The sequence below is a fragment of the Centruroides vittatus genome, unplaced genomic scaffold (assembly GCF_030686945.1).
Source record: "Centruroides vittatus isolate TY-2023 unplaced genomic scaffold, ASM3068694v2 contig_2747, whole genome shotgun sequence".
In the NCBI taxonomy this organism is placed as follows: domain Eukaryota; kingdom Metazoa; phylum Arthropoda; class Arachnida; order Scorpiones; family Buthidae; genus Centruroides; species Centruroides vittatus.
Window position 1 is genome coordinate 1,212,859 of NW_027121750.1, and position 17,646 is coordinate 1,230,504.

At 36.8% G+C, this 17,646-nt stretch overlaps 1 protein-coding gene across 3 annotated transcripts in view; it reads left to right on the plus strand.

Annotated features, from left to right (window-relative positions):
- Nucleotides 1–11,760, plus strand: part of LOC136971982 (teneurin-m-like) — a 121,428-nt gene extending 109,668 nt beyond the window's left edge. For all 3 annotated transcript variants that reach the window (XM_067266507.1, XM_067266508.1, XM_067266509.1), the window contains 9 exons: nt 2,530–2,779; nt 5,080–5,315; nt 5,526–5,683; nt 6,066–7,110; nt 7,191–7,459; nt 7,530–7,832; nt 7,908–8,152; nt 8,627–9,981; nt 10,048–11,760. In XM_067266507.1, coding sequence (XP_067122608.1) covers nt 2,530–2,779; nt 5,080–5,315; nt 5,526–5,683; nt 6,066–7,110; nt 7,191–7,459; nt 7,530–7,832; nt 7,908–8,152; nt 8,627–9,981; nt 10,048–10,913 — 4,727 coding nt within the window. In that variant the 3' untranslated portion in view covers nt 10,914–11,760. The remainder of the gene's footprint in view (nt 1–2,529; nt 2,780–5,079; nt 5,316–5,525; nt 5,684–6,065; nt 7,111–7,190; nt 7,460–7,529; nt 7,833–7,907; nt 8,153–8,626; nt 9,982–10,047) is intronic.
- Nucleotides 11,761–17,646: the final 5,886 nt, after the last annotated feature.

Below are 17,646 nucleotides of genomic sequence, written 5' to 3' on the forward strand. Positions count from 1 at the left end.
GTTACAACGGGGTACGAGGTGTTTACAGGAACGTTACGTAAGGCGGTGTTATCTGTTGAATTCTTTAGTAAGTTCGACGACGGTGGAGATGCGTTATGTAATTTTAGGGGGATGGCGATAGCGCTACGGAGCGTTACAAAGGGGTGATGTGTATGCGATAGCGTTATGGTGAGTTACAGGGTGGTGGTGTGTGAGACAGTGTTACGGAGCGTTACAGGAGAGTGGTACGTGCCACAGCGTTACTGGGGTAGGAATTTAGTTTAAAAGTATTAAAAAAAATTGCGTTACGTAATTTATATAGAATGAAGGAATTTAATTGTTTACAGCTATAGACGACAATAAATTTAAATTATAATTAATTTTTTATATAAATTAACTATTTACCATTCTTGTATATACGTATACAAAAAAGTTTTTCTAAAAGATAAATTTCTTGAGGGATGAACGTTAAAATAATAAGATTTAACGCATAAAAAAATGGCTACTGAATATTTTATACGTTCTAAAAATGTCATCAAAAATTGATTAAAAATATAAATATATATATATCACAAATTCTACTTTTTAAAAAAGAAAATTACTTTTTCGAAATTTTAAAATTTAAAATCAATTTACATATATAAAAAAGGGGGGAAGAATATCTTAGGGGAAGAGGAAAAGGGGGAGGGAAGTGTATACGAAAAATAAATATAGAAGAAAGTCGGAAATATTGACAGCTAAATATAGTAAAGTTAACTAAAGAAAATCAAATCGCTGTTTACAATTTTTTCTTATCTGTCAATCAAAATCGAATTTCTTTATTTCATTTACCACGACAGATTCATCTGTAGAAGATTCCTCTTGCCGATACATAAATGTATAACCAGCAATCTATCATGTATAGAGAGGAATGTACTTTATTAATAAAGTTTCACTCCGTTTACACAACAAATAGTCCATATTTTTGTGTAAACTATTCCATTCTTACTTAATAATAGATGTTACTGTTGTTTGTTTTCCTTCTGGTATTTTCCTTCATATATTTTTCACAATGAAGAAGAAGAAGAGGAGGAGGAGGAGGAGGAGGAAGAAGAAGAAGAAAGGAAAATACTATTTGCAAAATAGAAATATTAAGAAAGACTTTGCATCACGTTACAGTGTAAACATTTTTCCGACAAACTACATTACGTTGTTACGCTTGCTTATTGCCATTATATAAAAGCCTATCAGTTGTAGTATACGAGCGTAACGGAAAAATATATATATATATATATATTTTCTAGAAGATATTAAATTTGATTTTCCTCTTCCATTTTCTTGTTTATCTTAAAAGTTTCCATTCTGACAGGGGGAAACATTTGTGGAATATGAATGCGATCTATCTTTTTCTATTGTAATTCAAACATTTTATGGTAAACACTAGAAGTTTTTGACGTCATAAAGCTTATTATTCATATTATATCAGCAGTTTATTATCTTTATCTATTAACGTTGATAATATATGGCATATATTTAGACGTTACGGCCATTTTAGTAGGTACTTTTTTTTTTATTATGTTACTTTCGTGTAGTAAACGGCGATTAAATATGATAAATTCTTCCTACGGCTTAATGAAGAAAAATCGGCGATCTTCACTGGCTTTTAAAGTGTGTAAAATTTGAAAATATTGAAATTACCGGGTTATAAAGTTTAATTTTAATTGAATTTTAATCCGATAAACACTTGTAAACGTCTTGGTGTACTACGAAATAACATAATTAAGCTCATTTAAAATCGTAACGCGGCTTGATAATTCCGTGACGTAACTAAGAAAATATGCGTAATGTACGAATGAAATTATAATCGTTATTTTAGGAAACCTGTTTATGACGGGCGGACTTAATTAAAATGCCATTTAGTTAAGGAGTTTTAATCTTAATAGTAACGAAACTGTTAACTTGTTAAAATCACGTAGCGTAACAATTCCGTATCGTAACTAAGGAAGCCTACGTAACATACGAATAGAATTATAATTATAATGAAAAGAAACCTGTTTATTACGTGTGAAGTAAATTAAAATGCCATTTAGTTAAGGGGTTTTATCTTAGTACTTGTTAAACTTATGTGGCGTAACAATTCCGTGAAAATCTGAGTAACATACGAATAAAGTCATTAATTACATTTCAAAAAACCAGTTTATGACTTGCGAATTAATTTAAAATGCCATTTATTTAAAGGTTTATAATCTTATTAGTAAAGTAACGTGGCGTAACAATTTCGTATCGTAACTAAGGAAACCTGCGTAACATACGAGTAAAATTATAATCATAATTAAAAGAAACCCGCTTATGACGTGAGAATTAAATTAGTACGCCATTAAATTAAACGTGTTTTAATCTTTTTGCAAATATATTTATTAGTAATGGAAGTTTGTTAAGTTTAAATACTTCACAGTAAAATTAAATTAGAGTATTTTGTAATTAAGAAAACTTAATGAAATCCAAAGTAAACATTAAATTAGGATTACGTCTTTTGTTTAGCTTAATTTATAATGAAATATATCCCTTCAGGTGTGATGCAGAAGGGAGATGGTACGACGATATACTTCAGACAGCAGCCTCGAGTTATATCCATTTTAATGGGAACTGGAGAACAGAGATCCCTTCTTTGCCTCGATTGCAACGGTTTGGCAAGAGAAAGCAAGCTCCTGGCACCAGTGGCACTCACCAGTGGACCCGATGGTAGTGTTTATGTTGGAGATTATAATCTGGTCAGAAGAGTTACACCCACAGGACAAGTGTATACTGTCTTTAGAATGAGGTAAGCTCTGACGACAACCCGTTCTTTCCTTTGCCTCCGAGATTGGAGCGAAGTCGAACGTGGCGCTAAACCGAGGGATCTCAAACAACGAGTGTTGTATAAAACGGTGAGGTCTGCAAGAGAGTTGGAATTGGGCATGTCGATACTCTTTTTCTGCCTCCGGAATTGGCGCTAAACCGAAGGATGTCCAGCGATTGGTGGTTCCCTTTGTTTTCCTACGAAATTGACACTAAATCGAATATGGCTCTAACCCGAGGAATCTTGAACAATGAGTGTTGTACTTGTGTAAAACGGTGAGGTCTATAAGCGAGTTAGAATTGGTGATATCGATCGATTCCCTTTGTCTGCTCCCGATATTGCCACTAAATCGAATGTACGTTGAACCGAAGGGCCCGGCACTAAATCGAACGTGGCGCTAAACCGAAGGATCTAGAGCAATAAGGGTCTAGGGTCGGTACGCGAGTTAAGTCAAGTGATTTGCCAATGTAAATTGCCTTTGTTTGCCTCCGAAATTACCACCAAACAATAATAGCTCTATAAACCAATGAGGTCTACGAGTTAAAGTCAAGTGATTTTTTGATATCAATTCTCAGTTTCCCAACGAAATTGGCACTAAATCGAGGGATCCCAGAATAATATTCGCAGCTCATACAGTTCTCTATTTAATATCTAAGAGGACGATCTGACCGTAGCGTTGTATGAGGTTGGCGCTTTATGGAGGGAAATCTTCTTTATAAATATTAATTAAATACAGAATGCAGGCATTCAGTATTTAATTACACTAAACGTACGATTTCACATTGCCAAGGGGATTTTACACCACCAAACCACATGACATAATAACACCCATGTAGAGTTCATTGTCTTATACAATTTTTACTATCCGGGAATCCTTCGGTTTAGCGCAACATTCGATTTAGTGCCAATTTGTTACGAAAACAGAGGATCGATATCGCCAAATCACATGACTTTCTAACCCCTTTGTACTGTACTACCCTTCGTTGTCTTATACATTACTTATTATTCGGGGTCCTTCGATTAATACGAAGCGTCACTCGCACTAAACGCCTAGGTAAATTCCTAACGTCATTCTATACTCGCGTAACGTATACGTTTCATTAAGAGTAACAGCTCCATAAAAACGTACGGACGCATTGCAGATAGCGTAAGCACTTTCTGAAAAATTAAATTACAAAAAGGGAGGAAAGAGAGAGAGAGAGGGAGGGAGAGAGAGGAAATGTTTTATATTCCATGTAATTTTGGGGGGAAACACAAAACAAAATGAACAATAAATGTCATATTTGAAAAGAAGGATAACACTATTACACGGGGAGGAAAAAAAAATACACAGCTTTATTGTTCAATTTGCAAATCTCTGTGTTATTTCAAACAGATACGTATTTAATGATTGGTTTTTAAAGATTTTTAAGTTATCATAAAACCCGCGAGATGCATTAAAGTATTAAATTTATAGTAAGGAAGGAAGAAAAAAAAACGGGAGGAGGAAATCGAGCAACGTATCAGTGTGACGTAAAAAATAAGTGAAGTAACGAGTTTCCATAATGAGGTCAGACATTACTATAAAATACGCTGTCATAAGTCACAATATATGATGATTCGGAAGTCGGATAGAAAATTCGTGACTTTATTAGTCATCTAACACCGGGCAGGAAATAAGAAGTGAAAGAAAACGGAAGCTCGATCTACAGGGGGGAAGGAAAAAAACCTGTGTTAAAATAATTAACCTTCTAAGGGTGGCCAGTTGATGTATAGTGGGACAAATTACAAAAATTACAATAATACTATTTAGGAAACGTTAGAGTTAATGAAATGCGATTGTAATCTTCATCCTCTCCAAAGTACAAACTAAGAACAAAATTAAATGTTTAAGAAGAGGAGAGTTAGGGAAAAAAAAGGAAGAAAATTTGTATAGTTGAAAACGTCTTTAATTTTTCTACCGAGGCTCATTTTATCTTAAAAATAGCACGGGAAATAGAAAACCGTTACTTCCTAACACGGGAGATATTCGACTTAATTAAACACTTTGTTAGTTTTTTTATACACACATATATATACTGTACTTTTAACAAAATATTCACAAATAACTCGAGGAAATATTTAAGATTTCTTAGTAAAAAATAATAATAATAAGACGTTACCCTAGACACACAAAGTTTTACTTATATTTTTGAATTTATAAATTGAATTTTTCGTCTTTTTTATTCATAGGCGATTTTCAGCACACCTTCAATTAGCAAGTGATTTTAAGCACACCTTCAATTGATTTTATTTTTGCGCAGAACCGCGGAGATGTCCGCCCAGTACCACTTGACCCTGAGCCCCACGGATGGCCACCTTTACATATCCGATCCGGAGCGTCACAGGATCCTGCGCATTCATTCCCTGGACAAAGTCGACGATCCAGATTCGAATTTTGACGTGGTGGTGGGTAGCGGCGAGAGATGTCTTCCACGAGACAAAGACAATTGCGGAGATGAAAAACCAGCTTTGGAAGCTCGACTTTCATATCCTAAAGGCAAAGTACTTTTTCAATATGATGGAAGCGAACTTTTATTGCTCGATAAAAATAAACAAACTTTTTTGCTGTAATTTCAATTGATTCCTTGGCTCGTAAGATATTAATTTTAAAGATATATTACGTCAACATCAATTTCTTTTTATATATATTAGATAATAAATATATTATTAAGAAATTCTTTCCATATTCTTCCCTCTCCTCTTTTAGGTATGGCAGTTGCTGTGGATAATACACTATACTTTGCTGACGGGCCTAACATCCGCATGGTAGACAGTCGAGGCGTGATACACACGTTGATTGGCGACCATCAGTATAAGAAACAATGGAGGCCAATGCCCTGTTCTGGAACTCTTACCGTGTCTGAGGTTGAATCATTTTCGCTTACTTTCTACAATTAATTCATTAACTAATTAAATTAACTGTTTCGGAGTCGTAAGAGGATTTTTCTTAAGTATTTTTACATTGTTTCCTACCTAAGCTCTGTTAAATCCCTATAAAATTAGAGAGAAAAATGCCTCTAGTCATTAGCAGAAATAAAACAATCGTTTAAAGTTACAAAATAGCAATTTTTTTTCTTCTTCTTCTTCTGTAAATTTAGAAGTTTTCTAACAAATCCTTTCAGATTTTTCTTCCGCTAAACTTTTTATGTCTTCGCGCCATTTCCATTTCTAAACAAGACGACAGTTGGAAGAATCCTATTGTTTCTGGCTGAATTAATTAATTTTTTTCTCTTTTCTTGGCTTTCAGGCAAAATTGAGGTGGCCCACAGACCTGGCAATCAGCCCTCTGGACGGCTGTCTGTACTTTATAGACGATCACATGGTTCTGAAACTGACAAAAGACAAAAGAATAATGGTGGTGGCTGGCCATCCCGTGTATTGCAAGACCCAAGACGAAACTGATCAGAGACCGAGAGTAACTGGAGATTCGGCACTCAGATCGCTGGTCAGCTTCGCATTCGGACCTACGGGGATTATGTATATAGTGGAAGTAGACGATAGAAACGTATACAGAATTAGAACCCTGACTGCCGATGGTGACTTGGCTCACTTCGCTGGAAGAGAAGATTCGTGCGATTGCCAGTGGCAAAACTGCACGTGCGTAACAGGGAAAGAAGAAGGGATGCTAGCGGTGGACACTCGATTGATATCCGTGACGTCGGTTACGGTGACGTTCGACAACGTGGTGCACATAGCGGATCAGGGCTCGCTGCGGATCTTATCCGCGGTGCCCTACTTACCACCCCCCGACGAGCAGATGCAGTATCAGATAGCCTATCCGGATCACCACGAATTATACGTGTTTAATAAATATGGCCAACACGTCTCTACTATAAACATCCTGACTGGAAAATCCATCTATACTTTTCTGTATAACGTCAATACCAGCTTTGGTAAACTAAGCGCCATTACAGACACTTCCGGTAATAAAATATCGTTTCTGAGAGACGCAGGAAACGATCTTCAGACCATAGAAACTGCCAGGGGTCAAAAATGTCGTATAGAAGTCACTAAACAGAACTTTCTAACGACGTTCGTCGATCCTAATAATTCGGAAAATGTGCTGGAGTACGATTCAGTTGGGCTTTTAGTTAGAAAATCCGACACATCTGGTAATATCTTTTTTTACCTTTACGACAATAATGGAAGGTTAACCACAATCGTAAAACCCACTGGCAGAGTTACGAGTCTAACCTTCGATCTCAGTTCGGTAGGTGCAACGGTTTCCTCTAGAGATTCCGAACGAAATTTGGAAGTCACGGTCCGTGGTACCAAAGTCATTTCCGAGCAAGGTTACCACTTCTTCCTCTTCTCTAATGACGTATTCTGAATCTTAAGTAGAAACCAGATTACAATTGGCTTAATTTTTCAGGTGGTAGCCACGTGCTGCAGACCACGCTCCACAAAGACGGGACCATAGAAGTAGAAACTCCGTGGAACCAAGCGGTGGTGTGGGAAGCCACCAATCATCAAGTATTGCAAGATTCGATGCCGGTTCAGGCGGGGATGTTTCCTTTACCCACCAGGCAGAAAACATTTTTTGGGATGGAGCAAACAAGTGTTACGGAATGGAATTACGGCATTAAATATGGAAAAAAAGATGGCCACCGGAGTGTAACAGCTGTCGAACGAATCCTAATGGTAAGATAATAGGGCGCGTTGGCCGCTTCGATCTCCATCTCACTATATTGTAACATATTTCCTTCCTTAGGTGAATAACAGCCAGTATTTGTCGGTGGAATATGATTGGATCGCTTCTAGAGAAATATTCTACAATAGTTCCAGAAGGCCCTTTCTGGTGGTGCAATACGACAATCTCGGAAGGCCCGCGCAGTGGCTTCCCACCGACACCAGACTACCCGTTAACATTATGTACGAGAGGTTAGGACATCTGTCGGGTTGGCAACAAGGAACTTTAGCAGAAACATTCGGCTACGACAGAATGGGCCACCTGTCCGAGATCAAGTATCCCGATAACGCATCTAACAGAATGACGTACGAAGGGAAAACCATGGTAAACCCCCATTTATTACCCTCCCTTATAACCTAAAATTCGGGCCCCTTACTCGAGTTACTACTCTTTTATTAGCCCAGCAAGATAGTGTTGCCTAGTGGAAGAAAGTACACTTATCATTACGACGAGCACGGAGGGCTTCGTTACGTCACCACTCCTCGTGGCACTAGACACATATTTGCTGCGTACACCGCCATTGGCGTACGTAAATTTTCTTATACCCCACCTGGGAATAAAGCAACTTACTCGGTACACTTCAACGATCTTCGTCTTCCGGTTCTCAAGGTGCATCCGGGTGATTACGGAAGAGTACTGTACAGGTAGGAGGATATTTTTCAAATATTTGAACTGTTTCCGGTGTTAAATATTTGAATAAATAAAGAATATTTATTCAAATATCGGTATATTTAGCCCGAATAAAATCAAACAAGACCGGAAAATTGAAGCTTTTATAAGTATCTTTGTATAAATTTGATTGCCGTGATGGAATTTTGGTAAAATTTAATATATAATCGAATTAATCTTATCTATCAAGAATTCGATGAACTTAATCGAATTTTGTCATGGTTGATATGTTTACTTAAGTCAATTATGTATTCCTTTTGCAGAAAATATAATTAAATTTCTGTTGAACATTCCGAGTATTGATAACGATACAAAGTTTAAACATTTATTACACTTTAGAATAATATTTTCTTACATAAAAATTAGCTTTAATTAATGCACCCTTAAATTTCTTAACGTGATTTGCGAATGTAATAAGCATTTCTTGAAAGGGTGTTTTTGTCTTCTAGGTACACCAACCATTCTCTGCTCTCCGCTGTTATCTACGGAGGAGGAGAAGTGAGGAAGACTTACACCTCCTCTGGACAAATTTCTTCAGAATTCTGGAGTGCCAACGGGATTAATATCGTTACAGAATATAAATACGAGGGGATACTTCTGACAGAATCAAAAACGACGGTACACGGGAGCCCTCTCCTTGCAAAGGCAAATTTCCGTTATAAATACGATTCCTTAAACCGCATTACCTCCATCATCCCTCAAGTTGCCGACATCCAACTGCCTAATTTGGAGTTCTTGTATAATGGTACCACTGGGAAATTAGAGCACATTAGCCCCTTTCATATATCGGAGATCAGCTTGAATGGTACGGTCTTCTCGGATGGCACAGTCTCCTACATAAGGCATGCGGATTCTATCAGGAGAATCCATCAGGTATCTCTAGTGATCAGTGATAAAGAAGTGTATGGCATAGACGTTAAGTACAACGCCAGGAACAATGTTATCTTATCGAGAATCTATATGAGGCATCTAGGTACTTCTATGGTGAGAGTTCAGAATTTCACTTACGATCAGGATGGGCAGTTAGTAGAGATGATGGGAAGAGATCAGTGGAAGTTTACGTACGACGAAAATGGTAATATGGTCACTATGCAATACATGGGTAATCAGATAGATATCGTGCACGATTTGGGTGATAGGATCGTCAGCTTTGGTGAAACTCCTTATTTGTTGGACACCAGAGGATTTGTCGTTCAGAGGGGTGAAGAAGTTTTGCTTTATAATACCAGAGGGCAACTGATAAGAGCGACCAGATCGGGTCGTTACGATGTACAATATTATTACGATGCCAATTCTAGATTGTCGGGTAGAAAAGATAGTTTTGGTAACGTTACTCAATATTTCTATTCCCATCCTAACTATCCGTCCCTTCTAACACACGCTTATAACAATGCAGATGGGAGAATAATTACTATTACTTACGACGATAGATTGTTTCCTGTGTATATACGACTAAATCGTGAAAGTTATTACGTGGCTACGGATCACATAGGCAGCCCATTGTTAGTTTTTGACGTGTACGGTGACGTTGTTAAAGAAATTCATCGTGGACCTTACGGTCACGTGTTGTTCGACTCCAATCCTAATTTCTATTTACCCGTGGATTTTCAAGGTGGTCTTCTCGACCCCGTGACCGGCCTCGTGCATTTTGGCGATCGCATTTACGATTCGTTAGTTGGACAATGGATGACACCGAGATGGGAGGACATGTTACGTCATCTTTCCGATCCCAAAGGACTTCATCTGTATCGTTTCAATAAGAACGATCCTGTGAATTTACCGATGAATTTCAAGAAAAAATTGGGTGAGTATACAGAAATCGTACTGAAAAACAACTGATAATTGTTATAACTAAATTTTCTATTGCCAGATCTCAACGAATGGATAAAAATTCAAGGTATAGATATGTCCAGTTTAGATTTGGGAGCAGAGAAGTTATTCGAAGACGATCCGAAAGCGGATCCTCCACCTCTTTACATGGACGTGCCAAGTATCACTACGATATCAGGGATTACTTGTTCTATAAGACAGAAACTTAAGACATTTGCGAGTATATCGAGTGTTCAGAAACCGCGCGTGAAGTTAGAGCAGCTCTTCGAGAAGCCAAAACCTAGAATCTCAACCGAAAGAATACCGTTCGGGAGGGGTATCATGGTGACGAAAAGGGAAGGTAGAGTTTTAGTACACGCGACATCGGAAGCCGACGCGATAAGCAAAGACGTATTTGTATCAGTATTCAATAACAGCTATTTATTAGACATACAATTCCTTCACCACGGTCGCGATGTATACTACTTCGTTAAAGAGAGCACCTGGGGGGTGGTCGACGACATAAATCAACTGCAGAGACTCGGAAGTGCCGCCAATGCCACCGTGCACGAAATCAAAGCCGACGATCAGCAAGGGAATCACGTGGGTGACGTCAAAGTGCATCTTCATCACGCCATCATCAACGTCAGATACGGTACGACACCAGAAAGAGAGCATCAACGTCTTTTAAAACACGCCAAGCAACGAGCGGTATCTCAGAGATGGGCTCAGGAGAAAGAACATTTAATATCCAACCCCAGGAGCCCATCCAGATGGAACGAAGAAGAGAAGAGCCTTCTGATAAACACGGGTTCCATCTCCCATTACCGGGACCGTTATTACCACGATCCTCTGGTTTATCCGGAACTGAGCGACGATCCGTGGAATATCGTGTTTGAGAAATCCGCATCCGGAAGACGTAGGTGATATAGTCTATGCAAGTGATGTGTGCACAGAAACACTCGGCTTTCCAGTCCAGCGTGCCAATACTGCCTTCAAAAAAAATCCTGTGATGCCTGCTACGTTGGTACTGTAAGTGGTATCCGGTGCATCCGTTCCTGTATATAGCACGAAGGCCGTATAGATCGTGAATGGTACATTAACCCGCGGGCGGGTAACTAGTAAGATGTTCCATGCCGAATGTACATGTTTTTGTTTTTAGTAAAGGACACTAAACAAAGGGGAATTATCTTATGTTGTAAATCGATAATACAAAAGTCGATGTGTGAATAACTCTATAAATTATGGGAATTAACCACACGCAAAACATGTGCCATGCGTTAAAGTATATTATATAAGAGAGAAAGAAAAGAATAAAAAAAAATTCAATCAAAGTTGAGCAATATTCATCAAAACAGATGAAAATTGTTAAAGAATTCGTTCGATTTACCCATGTTATGGTCATTTTTTCCACAGGATGGGCGTGAAGTTGTTTTTTAAACATAGTTTCTTTTTTATTTTAAATAAGAGAAACGGGAACTTTTTTTTTTGCTTGGAAGAACCAATTGTTGATGAAGAACATTTATAATTGTGCAACCAGAAAATATATATATATATAAAAATAAGAACATTTCCACATTTCCGAAGTGGAACGTCTCTTCTTCCTCGTTTCAAAGCGAAGACAATGATTTTTCCATTGTTAATTGGATGTCTGACCTTCTCCCATTGTTGTACATTTTTATATGAGTAACTCTACCGGTATAGAGTTTCTAGAAATTGTAAATAATGATCAGTTATTTAATTTCTTTCTGTATAATCGATAAAGAAAATAAAAAAAAAAGGTATTGTTAAATGCTCCCCGCGTCATTTAAACACAATAGATATATTTTCTTTCGTTTACGTTATACGTCTTACCACCTTCACAGCAATATCCTGTCTTGTCTATTATCTAGAGGTTCATGAAAAAAATTTATAACAATGATTATTGGATGTTATAAAAGGCAGCAGAGAACAGTAATATATCATTTATAGTTGCTACAGACCACTTGGAACCATTCATTACTTTACAGCCTAGTGTTTTTCTCTGCACTCCTTCTATTAAAACTTGCCAAACGTCATTATTTTTAATATAATTTTAAACATATTTTCAGCTTTTAAAAAATTACCAGGTTTATAAAATAATTTAATTATAAAGAATATCTTTTGTTTTTTTCGATTTGTTCCCTACCAAAAACAATGGCTAATCTGAAGTAAATTAAATGGATGAAAATCTTTATTAAAAATAAACTTTTATTCTTCATTTTAAACTTATTTATCAAAGTGACGATCGATGTTGGTGATCGTATTTCAATTTTAATTAAATTCTTTTTTTATTTTTTTATTTTTTTTTTTTGTTTTTACGTAACACACTGCCAAACAATAGACATTTTTCTATACTTCCATGTAACACGAGCTTAAAATCCACCTTAAAGAAGTATTAAATAACAATTGTTTGTCGTTTAGAGCTAATCAGGTTGAACACTGGTACTTATATTTATGTTTACCAAATTAAAATAAACTTCATTGATTAGAGAAATTTCTCGAGAACTTTATTAAAATCAATCGTAACCTCAAACGGGTTGCGTAACTTTCCCGGCAAATAAAAAAAGTTAAAATTGTGTGTGGTGCCATCTGTTATTAGACTGTAATTAAACTTAAATTTTAAGGATACAGGTGAGTTTTATAAACATTCTAAATGCTAAAACCAGTTAAATCGTCATTAATTCGACCCCCTCTAGTTTCTCACCCCCTTGACCTTTAGCCACGAAAATTTACTACCATCGACCCCTTTAATATACAAACCGACCTGCCAAATTTTAGAAATTTACGGCAAAAGGGATACGAGTTATTAAGCTTTAAAGTGTGTGAAGAAAATCCTGCCCCCTCCCCACACACACAAACATCCACAAATAGAAGAAAACACCCAACTTTTTAAAAAATGTCTCGACGTTTTTTAGTCTAAATATGTAAAAATCTCGAGGGGGGGTCATTTTTTGACCTATCTCCATACTTTTCCTGCGTTGTATATAAAGTAAAACTCGTAAATTCGGGGAGGGATTAGGTACTGTACAGTACGTTCTGTTATGAGTACAATCCTATAGAGGTGGAATGCTCCACATTAATTTATAGATAATCTATAACCCAACATACTTTCAGTTCTTTTCGTCAAAAAGAAGCAGATGTTATACTTTGATCTTGGGCGTATCCCATAATCCTTTCCTTTATTTCCTCTACTCTTCCTCTAAGTCTTCCAAGTTCGAACTTCTCTCAATTATTTGACCTGGATGAAGCTGGAATGTTGGGATTGATGGCGTCATTCTTTATGTCCCCCCGTCACGTGGTCAGGGTGTGGCCGGTCATTCGTGGCCGATCTATAAGGGCTGATGGAAATGCGACCTCATTCTTCTGTTCGTTGAAAGATAGCGAATGTCACGAAATACAATGACGTTCGCAGTTTGGTGTAATGTCTTGTCTAATTCCATTGTTGCTGTAATGGCACGTGGAAACGGCTTACCCCTACATTGCTGAGTATTGTGAGAATTTCTGCCACGATGGACCAAAGATTAAGCGTATTATCTAGATGTAATGGCATACCCCTTGTGTGTTTTTGGTGTAATCGTAGGCAGAAATGGATGCGATTTACAGGAATTGTTAGGTAATTTCCAAGAATTACTGGATATATTTTTTTTTTATCCGCGTGTTCTTTTGAATCCGGAACACGGAAAATCGAAATATTTGTTTTTTCGAATTGTTTATAGACGCGCGTAAACACAATTCCGCATTTTACGTTGCTTCACTTAAACATATAAACCAGAGTATATTAAAGAATTTTAAAAGTAAAATGTTATTACTATTTACTGATCGTTCGTGTAAAAATTCGCTTTATCCAAGGAAATTCGGTGAGTTTGCCAATTTTTTTCGTACCCACTCGAGCATTTAACTCCAAAGTAAATATACAAAAAGAAATAATACAGGCAAACCTCTGAATAACGGCCACTGACAGGAGCCTTTGTAGCGGGGCACGCGTAACAAAACAAAACGTTCCTGAATGTCCGTCATTGCAGGTTCGACTACTAAAATAGCGTTTTTTTTTTTTTTTCACAAATTTCGATGAGTCGAACTGAATGGAAAACTAATTTTCGATTTAACGCCCTAACCTAACCTATACGTCATCAAACGCAATATTTTTTGCTTTGTATAAGGGTGCCGCGATACAGGGCGATCTAAAAGTCACCCTTGTAAAATCGAACCGAGTTGGCACGATAGAAACACGTTACGCTTAGGGGGCAACCATCTTTGTTTATGTCAAAGAGACAACGTAACAAGTTCAATTTTATAGGGGTTTAGTTTATTTTGTTAAGGCAAGGCGGTCTTCCGACGGGGGAGGACTTTTATGAGAAACTGGCTCCTATTCAGGTGTTACAAAGGTAAAGAAAATCCAGAAAACTCCACGACGGGCAGGCACGAACCCACGACCAGTTTTCGGTGGTACTATCCACTCGGCCACTGGTGGGCACTCGATTTTATAGGGGGTGTTGAGCGATGTTTGGCCCATCTCGATAATTATTAATGTTAATAATAGGAAAACTTATGTGTTTTACAGTTTTACCCATTGTTTTCCATTTGTAATTAAAGGGAGCGAAGTGCCATAAAAGTTTCGACTTCCTTACTTTTCTCAAAAGTGCATTTCACTATCAAAATAGATGGCCAATGCCCCCCAACTGTACTTTAATAGTTTGCAAGTAATCGAATGTAAAGCAATATTCCGTTAAAAAACTTAACGATCTGGAAAAGGTAACAGCAGCCATGGGTATCGGACCATCTCAACTTTTCCGGATTTTGATCAGTACAACATAGTAGTTACACTACCTGGACAGCTTGGAAAGATATGGGCTACTTTTATAGACTCATAAGGTACAAAGTGCAGGCAGATCACATTTACTAAATTTATAAACTACACGTGTGAGATTTACACCTTGTCCAATATTAAAATGCTTTTTTTTTTTCCTTTCCTTCTACTCTCTCTTTTCTACGGTGGAAATCCTAAATTTAGTTTTTCTTCACCTGTTTTTTTCGGGTGTAAATGTGGCATTTATTCTAATAATGTCTATAACGTAGAGGGCGCATTACTACTACAGGCAGCGCCATACTAGGCAGGTGCAACGAGTACAAGGCTCAGGAAAAAGGGCATCAAAAAATAATTTATATTATATATTCATTTTTAAATCGATTTCGTAACGTTTTGGGGGGTTATAATTAAAAATTAAATTTAAAAATTAACCGGCCATTTCTGCAATATTTTGTTTTATCTTTTATTTTTTATTTTCAAAAATTATCAAAGGCAAAAAGAATTTGCACAGGAAAGATGGAAAGCTCGTTACGACACTAGAGGGCGCTTTACTACCTATTACTGAGAGCTTACTACTAGAAAACATTGTTAGGGGGCGTTTTACTATTAGTGAACAATTACTAATAAAGGGCGCTTTATTATTAGAGAGAGCTTATTATTGGAAAGCATTTAATGTTAGAGAGTAATTTACTATTAGAAGGGGCTCTACTATTGCTTTGCACTTACTATTAGAAGGGGCTCTAATCTACTACTGGTGGTCACTTACTATTAAAAGGGGCTCTAATCTACTATTAGTTAGCACTTACTATTAGAAGGGGCTCTAATCTACTACTGGTGGGCACTTACTATTAGAAGGGGCTCTAATCTACTACTGGTGGGCACTTACTATTAGAAGGGGCTCTAATCTACTACTGGTGGGCACTTACTATTAGAAGGGGCTCTACTATTAGTTAGCACTTACTATTAGAAGGGGCTCTAATCTACTACTGGTGGGCACTTACTATTAGGAGGGGCTCTAATCTACTACTGGTGGGCACTTACTATTAGAAGGGGCTCTAATCTACTACTGGTGGGCACTTACTATTAGAAGAGGCTCTACTATTAGTTAGCACTTACTATTAGAAGGGGCTCTAATCTACTACTGGTGGGCACTTACTATTAGAAGGGGCTCTAATCTACTACTGGTGGGCACTTACTATTAGAAGGGGCTCTAATCTACTACTGGTGGGCACTTACTATTAGAAGAGGCTCTACTATTAGTTAGCACTTACTATTAGAAGGGGCTCTAATCTACTACTGGTGGGCACTTACTATTAGGAGGGGCTCTAATCTACTACTGGTGGGCACTTACTATTAGAAGGGGCTCTACTATTGGTTTGCTCTTACTATTAGAAGGGGCTCTAATCTATTACTGGTGAGTACTTACTATTAGAAGGGGCTCTACTACTGGTGAGCACATATTATTAGAAAGCACTTAATGTTACAAAGTAATTTACTATTAGAAAGCACTTTACTATTAGAGGGCACTTTACTACTAAATGATGCTTTTTATTAGAATAAAAACAGCATTATTATTATTATTATTATTATTGATCTAAACGTAAAAAAACCTGTTTCGGCTTATAACAAGTTATTTGCGTGTATAAAAATTGTAAAAAAAAATTTAAAAAATAATTTCTATCCTTAAAATATTTTGCTATTCTCTACTTAAATCAAATCGCATTAATCACATTTTAAAAAATTGCAAATTCGGAAACTATTTTCTGATAGATTACGTCTCGTTTGACAATCTAATCTATTCATTATTCATTCCGATGGATTTTTTTTCCCTATAAAAATATAAATTTTTTTCTCTGTTTTTTAAAATTCTATTTTTAGATCTTTCGAGTTTAAATGATGACGAATGTGTTGTAAATCAATAATTTTACTACCTTTTTCCGTGTGAGTTACATATGCAAAATATATATGTATGTATATATATATATAACTTATATCTGGATAGAAAAGCAAACGATCAATATAGAAAAGGAAGGCATAAAATAGGCGCTGTATAACACGCATACATAAGTTATAAGATAAAATATACATGTATAACCCGATCCTAAATAGAAATATATAAATTTGATAGATTATATATCAAATGGAAAATAAAAGTAAACGGAAGAAAGAAGCAGACTTATTATAGAAGTCGGTGTATCAATATTTTCTATAGCTCCTAGTAACAACAACAATATGGATTTTTTTTTATGCGCATCGATCTTTCGTTCCTCCCGATTAAACGGATATATAAGCGTTAACTTAATCTACTTATCGGAGTAATTACACGGCGCTCTCGCTAATCCGACATAACTGTATTATTCGTGCTTTTTTACATACGTACAGTAAACTTATGACGTCGTCAAGGTGACTTTTAATAATTAATTTTTAATTTAAAAAAAAAAGTCATTTCCAGACCGGAAGTTTGTATACGGTTGATCGTAGCTTCCGGCTCCTACGCTTTCTATATCTAGTCTCGATTTTCATCAAAGTCCGTTCTCAAGATTAACGAAGGAGAGACAGACAGACTACAGTAATTGCAGCCCAATTGAACTTGCAATTAATGTATCACTGTACGATAACGAATACAGTACAGCCACAAAAGAATTGGTAGATAAGAGGCTGAAGAGTTACGTAACTTTCTATCTTAAGTTCTCGATAATCCGGCACGATAACGAAAACAGTACAACCCCGAAAAAAAACGGTTGAGGTGTTACCTGTACAGTGTGCATTCTCGATAATCCGGCGCCCCTCTGCGCAGTAAAAGTCGGATTAGCGAGAGTGCGGCGTGTTAAA